The sequence below is a fragment of the Mobula birostris genome, chromosome 13, assembly GCF_030028105.1.
Source record: "Mobula birostris isolate sMobBir1 chromosome 13, sMobBir1.hap1, whole genome shotgun sequence".
Classification (NCBI taxonomy): Eukaryota; Metazoa; Chordata; class Chondrichthyes; order Myliobatiformes; family Myliobatidae; genus Mobula; species Mobula birostris.
In genome coordinates this window covers 62608598-62620895 of record NC_092382.1, presented here as the reverse complement: position 1 = coordinate 62620895, position 12298 = coordinate 62608598, and the positions used below count along the sequence as shown (strand labels likewise).

Sequence of the window (12298 nt, the reverse complement as noted above, 5' to 3'; positions counted from 1 at the left end):
ACTGCCACTCACCGAGCAGCTGAGAAGTATGTTCTGCCCAGGTTTCATCATCATCTTTCCCTTCGGGAATGGGAGTCCTCCCTGAGAAAATTCTTAACTTCTGACGTGGCTCTTAACTTCTGACGTGGACCCCCCGCCCTGGTCACCAGGGAGATAATGGCTGAAGCCAACTCAGAGCCTTCCCCCTTCCGTGGGGAATGAGAATCAATTACATTCTCAAAATCTGACCACTCCCTTCCTTCATCCTTCAAAAACGACTGACCCGCTTTCTAAAATCTGCGCCCCAAGCTGCGGGCAATGCTACTGGTGTCCCTTCAAACCCTTCCTCCATGACAGTGTGCACGCCCCATAGACCCGCCTCACCTACGTCACTGATACACGGCTGCAGTCCCAATTCCTTGACGTCAGCGCCCGTCTGTACCAGCACAAAGGCTGAGTCCCACATTTTACCAATATTTCTGCTTACAATCTCAACCTTACCGATAGCTCTGACCATAGTCAAACATCGAATTAACACATCGTCCGGAGTACGTATGTCCACCCCCTTAGTACACAGGCATGATTAACTGGGACATCATCGATCTCACACCAAAGTTCAATCTTATCCGAGTCCATCTCCCCTAATTTAAACCCGGTGACTTACTCTGTATCTGACAGAATTCAAATCCTGGACGAGCCCCCACAATGTAACGTCTTTCATCCCACCGGAACATACTTTATATCAATTCGTAATGATGGGTTAGTAGAAACAACTAAAAGAAAAGGCGCCACATAAGTAACTTATCAGTCTTGTGCACATAATATTTTCATACGTTGGAGCTCACGCCTCCAATTCCATCCACAATGTCCTTCCAAGACTCCGGCCACCATCCGAACCCCCAAGGTCTGGTATCTGCCGCCCTGGAACCGCTGTCCGTTCCCCACACATCCGTCCTCTCTGCTTGCCTCCTGAAAATGCCCCCGATCCTCAGCTCAGCACACACATGCAAGATAGCATAACATGACTTCCATTGGCTGGCAAATGAATACAATTTCCATTATCACTAATTATAACCCAAACATGCTGTTACAGAGAACCCCTTACTCAGCAGTAAACAGTACGGGAAGCCGTTTTAGTATAACACTTCAGAGAAGCCATTTTGTAATTAGCAATTAACAGTTAACAGTCCAACTAATATTACTAAGAACACTACACAGAATATTAAATTCCAGTCCCAGTAAAGGTGAATGTGCAGCAGAAGAAACTCCTCCCATGCCCAGTGACCAGGGTGCAGAACTGGGTGTGGTGAGCAGCAGCAATAATTGCAGAGTTCAGCACCGACAGTCACTCTCGAAATTGCATCAGCAACAGTGATAGACAAATATCCAGCATACAGCTTATTGAAACTTTCTCCCAAGTGTGAACCCGGTAATATGTCACAAGGTTAGATTACTAAGTGAATCTCTTCCCACATTTACAGCACTTGACCGGCCTCTCCCCAGTGTGAACTCAATGATGCACATACAGTTGAGGTGACTGAGAGAATCTCTTCCCAAAGTCTGAGCAGGTGAACAGCCTCTACCCAGTGTGAACTGACTGGTGTGCCAATAGTTCGGATGACTGAATGAATCCTCTCCCACATTCTGAGCGGGTGAACGGCCTCTCCCCAGTGTGAACTGACTGGTGTCTCAGTAGGTGAGATGCCCGAGTGAATCCCTTCCCACAGTCTGAGCAGGTGAATGGCCTCTCTCCAGTGTGAACTCGCTGGTGTCTCTGTAGGTTGGATGAATGTGTGAATGCCTTCCCACAGTCTGAGCAAGTGAATAGCCTCTCCCCAGTGTGAACTGACTGGTGTGTCAGTAAGTGAGATGCCCGAGCGAATCCCTTTCCACAGTCTGAGCAGGTGAAAGGCCTGTCTCCAGTGTGAACTCGCTGGTGCACCATTAGGTTGGATGACCGAGTGAATCTCTTCCCACAGACTGAGCAGGTAAACAGCCTCTCCCCAGTGTGAACTCGCTGGTGCGCCATTAGGTTGGATGAATGACTGAATCTTTTCCCACAGTCTGAGCAGGTGAATGGCCTCTCCCCAGTATGAACTCGCTGGTGCACCAGCAGATCAGATGACTGAGAGCATCCTTTCCCACATTCTGAGCAGGTGAATGGCCTCTCCCCAGTGTGAACTGACTGGTGTGCCAGTAGGTGAGATGACTGAGTGAATCCCTTCCCACAGTCTGAGCAGGTGAATGGCCTCTCCCCAGTATGAACTCGCTGGTGTACCAGCAGATCAGATGACTGAGTGCATCCTTTCCCACATTCTGAGCAGGTGAATGGCCACTCCCCAGTGTGAACTGACTGGTGTGCCAATAGGGTGGATGACTTAGTGAATCTCTTTCCACAGTCTTTGCAGGTGAATGACTTCTCCCCAGTGTGAACTCGTTGGTGACTCTGTAGGTTGGATGACTGAGTGAATCCCTCCCCACAGACTAAGCAGGTGAACGTCCTCTCTCCAGCGTGAACTCTCTGATGTACCTTCAGTTTAGATGAGCAAGTGAATCTCTTCCCACAGTCCAAGCAAGAGAACGTCCACTCCCCGGTGTGAACTGACTGGTGAGCCATTAGGTCAGATGATCGAGTGAATCCCTCCCCACAGACTGAGCAGGAAAGATGATCGAGTGAATCCCTTGCTCCACTTCTTAAATATCGAGACAGAGACAGCAAAATTGGCGTGCCGTGTTCGAGATTCCCAAAGACAAATTCCCTGTCCTTTTTAAACCTGAAAAAAAATTTACAAAATCCATCAATGGGTGAAGGATAACATTTCAGATAAGATCACTTTATTTGCCAAAGTGTGACATCGCACTATTAATGTGAAGTTCAACCCAAGTTGGAGAGAGAAATCATCTTCTAGCTGGTCACAGTGCTGGCGACTGGAATGACCATCAAATTCTCTGATGCTCTTCCTGTCTCTATAAGAATGGGGCATTTCTGCCAACTCCAATCTGTGACCTGGTTCGGTTTGACTCTCTCCATTGGTGTTATTCCCTGTTCTGCCTGAGCGGCATTGCCTGGCCTCACAGTAACTGAAGCACTCTCACACAAATAGCCTTTGTTAATGTGCAGCTCAGACTTTCTTTATGTACTGTTAACTGAAAGTGCCACAGTTTTAATGCCATGTAAATATCTCCTACTCAGATGTATGGTTGGTCTGCACAGCTGTTAAAAGGAATTCGAGTGAATATTAGTATTACTGAAGGTTCTTGTCACAGTCATAGAAAAGTACAACACAGAAACAGGCCCTTTGGCCCATATAGTTGGTGTTGAACTATTTAAACTTTCCACTCCCATACCCCTACAATCCCAGTACCTATACAAACTTCATAAATGTTGAAATTGAGCTCACATACACCAGTTGTGCTGGATGCTCATTCCACACCTAGATGACCCTCTGTGTGAGGAAGTTTCCCCTCATGTTCCCCTTAACATTTCACCTTTCACCCTTAACCCATGGCCTCTGGTTGTAGTCCCACCCAATCCCAGCTTGCATTTACCCTATCTATAACCCTCATAATTTTGGTACACCTCCATCAAATCTCCCCTTAATCTTCTACATTCCAAGGAATAAAGCCCTGGCCTGTTCAATCTCTCCTCATAACCTAAATCCTCCAGACCTGGCAACATCCTTGCAAATTTTCTCTGAGCTCTTTCAACTTCTTTAACATCTTTCCTGTAAGTAGGTCACCAAAACTGCACACAATACTCCAGATTAGGCCTCACCAATGTCTTGTACAAAGTCAACATAACATCCACCTCCTGTACTCAGTACTTTGATTTATGAAGACCAATGTGCCAAAATCTTTCCTTCTGTCCCTATCGAACTGTGACACCACTTCCACTAAAATATACACCTGTATTCCCAGATCCCTTTCTTCAACAACACTCCTCCATGCCCTACCAGCCACTGAGAAAGATCTACATTTGTAGGTCCTACCAAAGTTCAACACCTCACATTTGTCTGCATTAAATTCTATTTTCCAATTCTCAGGCCATTTTTCCAGCTGCTCCAGTTTGCACTGCAAGCCATGATAGTCCTCGCACAGTCTGCTAAACCCCCAGTCTCGGTTTCATCCACAAATTTGCTGCTCCAGCTAACCATGTTATCATAGAACATTAGAGCAACAGGCCTTTTGGCCCTTCTTGGCTGTGCTGAACCATTTTCTGCCTCGTCCCACTGACCTGCACCTGGACCATATCCCTCCATACACCTCTCATCCATGTATCTGTCCAATTTATTCTTAAATGTTAAAAAAGAACCCGCTTTTACCACCTCGTCTGGCAGCTCATTCCATACTCCCACCACTCTCTGTGTGAAGAAGCCCCCCTAATGTTCCCTTTAAACTTTTCCCCCCTCACCTTTAACCCATGTCCTCTTTTTTTTTTCTCCCCTAGCCTCAGTGGAAAATGCCTGATTGCATTCACTCTATCTATATCAATCATAATTGTACATACCTCTATCATGTCTCCCCTCATCCTTCTACGCTTCAGGGAATAAAGTCCCAACCTATTCAACCTTTCTCTGTAACTCAGTTTCTCAAGTCCCGGCAACATCCTTGTAAACCTTCTCTGCACTCTTTCAACCTTATTAATATCCTTTCTGTAATTAGGTGACCAAAACTGTACACAATACTCCAAATTCAGCCTCGTCAATGCCTTATACAACCTCACCATAACATTCCAACTCTTATACTCAATACTTTGATTTATAAAGGCCAATGTACCAAAAGCTCTCTTTATGACCCTATCTACCTGTGATGACACTTATAGGGAATTTTGTATCTGTATTCACAGATCACTCTGTTCTACTGCACTCCTTAGTGCCTTACCATTTACCTTGTATGTTCTACCTTGGTTTGTCCTTCCAAAATGCAATACCTCACACTTGTCTGTATTAAACTCCATCTGCCACTTTTCAGCCCATTTTTCCAGCTGGTCCAAATCCCTCTGCAAGCTTTGAAAACCTTCCTCACTGCAGATTACTGATATAGATGACAAACAATAACAGACCCAGCACTGATCTCTATGGCACACCACCAGTCACAGGTTGCAGTCAGAGAGACAAACATCTGCTACCACACTCTGGCTTCAGTGCGTCATCCAATTTAATGTCTAATCTTAAGTGCTGAGTGACTGAAACTTCTTGACCAATCACCCATACGAGACCTAGTCAAGTGCTTTGCAAAAGTCCATGTAGACTACATCCACTGCTTTGCCTTCATCCACTTTCCTTATAACTTCCTCGAGAAAATCTGTAAGATTGGCTAGACGTGACCTGCCATGCACAAAGCCATGCTGCCTATACTTAATCAGTCCACATCTATCCAAATACTTATACATCTGGTTCCTGCACGTGTTGCAATAACTTTCCCCCTACTGATGTCAAGCTCACCAACATAAGATTTCCTCATTTATTTTTAGAGACTTTCTTGAACAGCAGAACAACATTGGCTGTCCTCCAATCCTCCAGTCCATCACCTGTCACGAAGGGTGAATTATATATCTGTGCTTGGGCCTCGACAATTTCTGCACCTGTCTTCTGCAGGGTCCCAGGGAAAAACTTGTCAAGCCCTGGGGATTTATCGACGCTAATTTGCCATAAGACAGCAAACACCTCAATTTCTGTAATCTGTACAGGGTCCATGAAGTTGATGCTGCTTTGCCTCACTTCCATAGACTCTGTGTCCATCTCCTGAGTAAATACGGATGCAAAAAAATCTCCCACATCTAATTTGTCTCCTCATATGGATTATCATTTTGATCTTGCTGAAGATTATTTTTTTCCCTTGCAATCTTTTTGCTCTTAACATATCTGCAGAATCCATGAAGATTCTCCTTCACCTTGTCTGCTGGGGCAACCTTATGCCTTCTTTTATTTCTTTCATAAGTGTTCACTTGAATTTCATGTACTTCATAAGTACCCCATTTGTTCCGATCTGTCTGTACCTGGTATGCACCTGCTTTTTATTGATCTGGGAGATGAAAGCCAAAGGGGTGATAGAGCTGCATGGTGGGAGGTGGGATGTGGCGGGGGTGTTAAACTAAATTTGAAGGTGGAATGGGAGTCTGAATAACAGAGCAGAGAGTGGAGGGGTTTTGGAGACAGATGTTGTTCAGATCTCAGACAAAGTCAGAAATGAAAAAGTTGAGCATGGTGCAGTGAATATGCTGAACCCTGTATATTTCAATACCAGGAGAATCGTAGGAAAGGCAGATTTGTTCAGGGCATGGATCAACACCTGGAATTATGACACTCGGATCTGGCAACTGTGGACTGGGACAGGCTGCTTTATGGTAAATGGGAGGCCTTTAAAGCAAAATTTTGAAAAATTTTGGATATGTGCTTGTCAGAATAAAAGTTAAAGATAGAAACTGTAGGAAGTATACACAATTATGAGGGTTTAGATAGGGTAAATGCAAGCAGGATTTTTCCACTGAGGTTGGGTGCGATGACAACCAGAGGTCATGGGCAAATGGGGAAGGTGAAAATTTAAGAGGAACATGTAGAAAAAACTCTTCACTGAAATGGTTGTGACAGTGTGGAATGAGATGCCAGCACAAGTGGCTCGTGCCAGCTGAATTTGACTATTTAAGAGAAGTTTGGATGGGTACCTGGATGGTAGGGGTATGGAGGGCTGTGGTCCCAGTGTGGGACGTTGCATCAGAGAGTTTAAATATTTTAGGCATTGTCTCGATGGGCTGAATGGCCTGTTTAACAGATCCTCTCCATGTCCCTATGACAGAGGAGCCGGCCAAACTTGATTGGAAGGGGAGACTGGTAGGATTAATGATGGAGCAGCAATTTCTGGAGATTCTGGGAGAATTTCAGGAGGTGAGTGATAGATACATTCCAAAGAAGTGGAAGCATTGGAAAGGCAGGAGGACACAACCGTGGCTGAAATGAGAAGCCAAAGCCAACATAAAAGTCAAAGAGATGGCAAATAATAGAACAAAAACTATTGGAAAGTTTTTAAAACTAACAGAAGACAACTACTAAAAAAATCAGATATGCTCAGGGCATTGAATTATGATTTGCAGTTATTAATGAGACTTGGTAGCATCCAACAGTCTGAGGCATTCAGAGGAACAAGATATCTGGGGCCTTAATATCTCTGGAAAACCAAGATTCTCTGAACCAGTTACCTTCAACTTTTAATTTGGCAGGCTCATACAAACTCTACACATCAAAATTCCACTTCTGAAGGATGCCCACTTACCAAGTACTCCTTTGCCAGAAAGCAGCCTGTCCCAATCCACACTTGTCAGATCCTTTCTGATACCATCAAAATTGACCTTTCTCCAATTTAGAATCTCAACCCGTGGTCCAGGTCTCTCTTTTCCATATTTACTTGGAATCTCATGGCATTATGATCAGTCGATACAAGGTGTTCCCATACACTAATTTCCATCACTAGCCCTGGATCATTTCCCAATATCTTATTGCACACTTCTACATTGGGAATTCTACATGCTGATTAAGGACACATTTGAAAAACTCTACCCCAGCTAGACCTTTTACAGTATGGCAGACACAGTCAATATTTGGAAAGTTATAATCACTTACTACATCAACATTTGTTTCTTGGCATAGTCTGCAATCTCTCTACAAATCTGTTCCTCTAGATCCTTTCTGATACCATCAAAATTAATCTTTCTCCAATTTAGAATCACAACTCATGGTCCAAACCTCTCTTTTTCCATATATACTTTGAATCTCATAGCATTATGATCACTAATTTCTGTCACCAGCCCTGGATCATTCCCTGACAGCCTATTGCATACTTTGACGTCAGGAGTTCTATGTACTGATTAAGGGCACATTTGACAAACTCTACCCCATCTAGTCCTTTTTAAGTATGGGAGTCCCAGTCAATATATGGAAAGTTATAATCACTGACTGAATCAACCTTTGTTTCTTGGCATGGTCTGCGATCTCTCTACAAATTCGTTCCTCAAAATCCCTCAGACTGTTGGGTGCAACCAAGTCCCAGAAATGGCTATAATATCATGTTTCCATGCCCTGAGCTCATCTGGCTTTCCTATGATGCTTCCTGCATTGTGATATACACAGCTCAGCACATTCATCACACCATGCTCAACCTTTTGATTGATGACTTTGTCTGAGCAACATCTGTCTGGGTGTCAAGAAAGCAACCTCTCCCTCAATGTCACAAAAACAAAGGAACTGGTTGTGCACTACAGCAGGGGTCCCCAACCTTTTTTGCACCGCAGACCGGTGAAAAATTGAGAATATTCTTGCGGACCGGCCGACCTGGGGGGCGGGGGGTGGGCAGTGTTCAAGTAGGGTTAAACTCACCTCAACATGTCTTTTACAGTTAGGGTTACCGACTCTCTCACTCCCAAATAAGGGACAAAAGTAGCAGTCAAATATGGGTCACTTGTGTTTACCCCGAGAAAGACTACAATGACCATGAAGCCTTGCGCGGACACTGTGTGTGCATGTGCGTACGTGCCATTTTTTTTTACCACAAATCGGCTTTGGCTTAATCTTCCCGACTGCACTGTACATACATTATTTCTACCTTATATAGGCTGTGTATTTATCATATCATTCCTGCTTTTACTACGTTTTTATATGTTAGTGTTATTTTAGGTTTTATATGTTACTTGGTATGATTTGGTAGGTTATTTTTTGGGTCTGGGAATGCGCATAAATTTTTCCCATTAATGGTAATTGCTTCTTCGCTTCACGCCATTCCAGCATGAATGGTTTCATAGGAACACTCTACCTTAGCGGGGGAAATACGGGACAATCCATATGGGACAAACCAATTCAGCCCAATATACGAGATGTCCCAGCAAATAAGGGACAGTTAACAACCCAATGTTCAAGTTCAACAGTGCGTGACAGGGAATGAGGAAAGGTGCAGCTGACTCATATCGTTTCCTCCCGGCCCTGTAGCACATGCTTTGTGGCCCGGTGGTTGGGGACGGCTGTACAGCAGAAGGAATGGAGACAGGCTGATCACTATTGACATCAATGGATCTGGGGTTGAGAGAGTGAACAGCTTTAAATTACTCGGCATAAACATCACCGAGGATCTCATTTGGTCTGTACATACCGGCTGTGTGGTATGTGGCTGTGCACCCCATTCACCTCAGATGCTTGAGGAAGTCTAGTATCGGTCCCAATGCCTAAGAACTTTCTATAGGGGCACAATTGAGAGCATCCTGACTGGCTGCATCACTGCCTGGTATGGGAACTGTACTTCCCTCAATCGCAGGAGCCTGCAGAGAGTGGTGCGGACAGCCCAGCGCATCTGTAGATGTGAACTTCCCACTGTTCAGGACATTTACAAAGACAGGTGTGTAAAAAGGCCCGTAGGATCATTGGGGACCCGAGTTACCCCAACCACAAACTGTTGCAGCTGCTACCATCCAGGAAATGTTACCACAGCATAAAAGCCAGGACCAACAGGCTCCTGGATAGCTACTTCCACCAGGACATCAGACTGATTAATTCATACTGATGCAGCTGTATTTCTATGTTATAATGACTGTCCTATGTACAAACTATTTATTATAAATTACTATAAATTACACATTGCACATTTAGATGGAGAAATAATATAAAGATTTCTACTCCTCATGTATATTAAGGATACAAGTTATTTCAATTCGCCCTCTCCACTATCTGTTCTGGTAGTCTGACTCTAATCCCCTCTGGAACTTTAATTCCACCTCCCCCCACCACACACTAGCACTAGCAAGACTTACCACTAGGATATTTGATCTCTGCTAGTTTTAATTCCTGAACTAACAAATCCTCTATCAACCCTTTGACATTGCTCTGCTTGGTAATCACCCCCACCCCACAACAGTTTCTACAGTGGTCTACCTGTTGTAGTGTGGAATGGCCGCATGAGTACTCTGCGATGGCTATTTAACCTCATTCCCCTTCCTGACTCTCACCCAGTTTCCTGTGTCCTGCACCTTGGGTGTAACTCACCGCTCTTCATGTCATATCTATCCCAGATGATCTGGAATTCATCCATTTCCAGCTCCAACTCCCTAACGTGCAGGGTTACAAGCTGCAGCCGGATGCACATCTTGTACGTGAGGGTGTCAAGGACACTGGAAGTCTCCCCACCTTCCCACCAACGTCCCCTCATTTGTAATGATCGGTGTGCCAAAAAATCTTGTGCTGTGCAATTTTTACCCAGTAACAACAATATGTGCACACTGAATTTTAAATACAGAGTTATTTATTTTAACAGTTAGCAAATCACTGTTAATAAGACATCCTCTGGGTTTGATCAAGTTCATCTGCACTCTCACACAATCTATGTAGCAGGCCCGTAAAGGGTTATGAAGGATTTTCTCACTCCAGCTATTGCACATCGTCCATATCTGATTTGCTTGCTAAATGACACTTTAAAAAGTCAGATTTCCAAATATCACTCCACTTCCTCCCACTTGCAAATTCTCCAGCAACTTTTGCATCGTCACAACACACACAGGTAACACCAGTTTCTATATTGTACATAAATATTTCCCCTGAACCCTCCCCCAGGTGACTGACGGCCAATGCATATGAAATGAAAGGCAGTATTCTGTCTCATTGGAGTCTGGCACATTTGTGATTTGAAAGCTACTTGTTGCCCAGGACAAAGGTGTTTGATATCATTATTTTCACAGAGTGAATGGATCAAAACATGTCCTCACGGGTAAAAAAGGTCCAGAACAAGAAGAGGTCGAACAAGCAACACACACAAAATGCTGGAGGAACTCAGCAGGCCGGGCAGCATTTATGGAAAGGAGTACTAATGCTGAGTTCTTCCAGCATTTTGTGTGTGTTGTCTGGATTTTCAATATCTGCAGATTATCCCTTGTTTGTGATTGGAGGCAGAACAAAGGTGATTTTCTTAACAGCTGATGTAAAAGATTTTGTCCCCTTTCTCCGAGTTCCTAATCCTTGCATTTAGATAGCTGGAGTTCAACTCTGTGTGAGAGATCCATCAGTTCCCATTCCCTCATCAGCCGGAATCTCCCCCGGGCGGATCGTGGTGCTGAGAGAGAGGGAAGAGAGCAGGACTATCCCGGGCTTGCGGGCCACGGTGTCCGGAGCTCACAGCAATTGTCCCGAATTCGGTGTTGAAAATTCCCACCCGCAGCCGGGGAATATCTCTTACCTGGAGCAGACTTCTCGAGGCCTTTGTGCACTGCGCGCATGCGCGATATTCGGGAACAGCCTATGCGTTCGATCGGTGCTTCAGCGACGGCGAATATTGTTCGCAGAGCCTTCTGGGTAAACACGCTTCCATTAAAGGTTTCTGCAAGCACCAGCTCTATGTCCAGACCTCTTTTTTTGTGCGTGGAAAACTCAGTGCTGTTTTAACGCACAAAGCAGCTCCCATAAACAATACACTTAATATTAACAAACTTTCCACGTGTCTAATGCCAAAGTAGAACCTTCTTAGAAATGCAGATATAAAACAAAAGAAATTCTGCGGTTGCTGGAAATATAAACACATACACACAAAAATGCTGGAGGAACTCTGCAGTTCAGGCAGCAACTAAGCAGAAAAGTACACAGACTCGGCATGCTGAAGGGTCTCGGCTTAAACGTATTCCTCTCCACAGTTGCGGCCTGATCTGTTGATTTCCTCCAGTGTTTTGAAGAAATTAACCACTTTTTTTTCAATGAAACAGTTTCAATATGTTTCTGATCTTTTATTTGTGGCCACGTCCTGCTGGTCTGATTCCTCTTCCTCCTCCTCCTTGTAAAGTCTAGACCCCATCTCTTTCTGGAGCCCCAAAGCCCTGACTCAGGCTGGTAACTCTTTGGTTTCTGACTCTGCACCATCGAAGATTCACTGGCTCATCTGCTGTCAGACTTTAGAGGCGCATTGCAACAACCCAGCTGTCTATGGCACAGTCCTTTCAAATGATTGAAAATGACACAAAGCGTTGAAAAAAGCAGGGAAGAAGGAGCTTAACCACCATAGTCCAGAGCCCTGAAGAACGTTGAAACCACTGTGAGCTCATCGTGTTATTCAGCCTGGAGAGAAGCATGCAGGAAATCCATGCAGGTGTACAAAATGATGAGAGACATTGGTCGTGTGGATCGCCAGAGTCTTTTCCCAGGGCTGAAATGGCTAACACGGGGTGGGGTGGGGGGTTATGTTTAAGCTGCTTGGAAGTAGGTTCAGAGGAGATGTCAGAGCTAAGTTTTTTGAACAAAGTGTGGTGTGTGTGTGTGGAATGCACTGCCAGTGACGGTGGTAGAGTCTGATACAATAGGGT

The 12298-nt window shown here is 44.6% G+C and overlaps 1 protein-coding gene across 1 annotated transcript; it reads right to left on the bottom strand.

Moving 5' to 3' along the window:
- Window positions 1–638: 638 nt before the first annotated feature.
- On the bottom strand, window positions 639–11211 carry LOC140207645 (uncharacterized). Its single transcript, XM_072276198.1, has 2 exons — window positions 11185–11211; window positions 639–2753 (listed from the first exon to the last, which is right to left on the bottom strand). Exon 2 carries the CDS (start codon window positions 2594–2596, stop codon window positions 1559–1561), a length of 1038 nt encoding a protein of 345 aa, XP_072132299.1. The 5' UTR covers window positions 2597–2753; window positions 11185–11211; the 3' UTR covers window positions 639–1558.
- Between the last annotated feature and the right edge of the window lie 1087 nt (window positions 11212–12298).

What these genes read in the sequence shown, in the direction of transcription:
- LOC140207645 (XM_072276198.1), bottom strand. Translation starts at nt 2,596, where the DNA reads ATGGCTCACCAGTCAGTTCACACCGGGGAGTGGACGTTCTCTTGCTTG.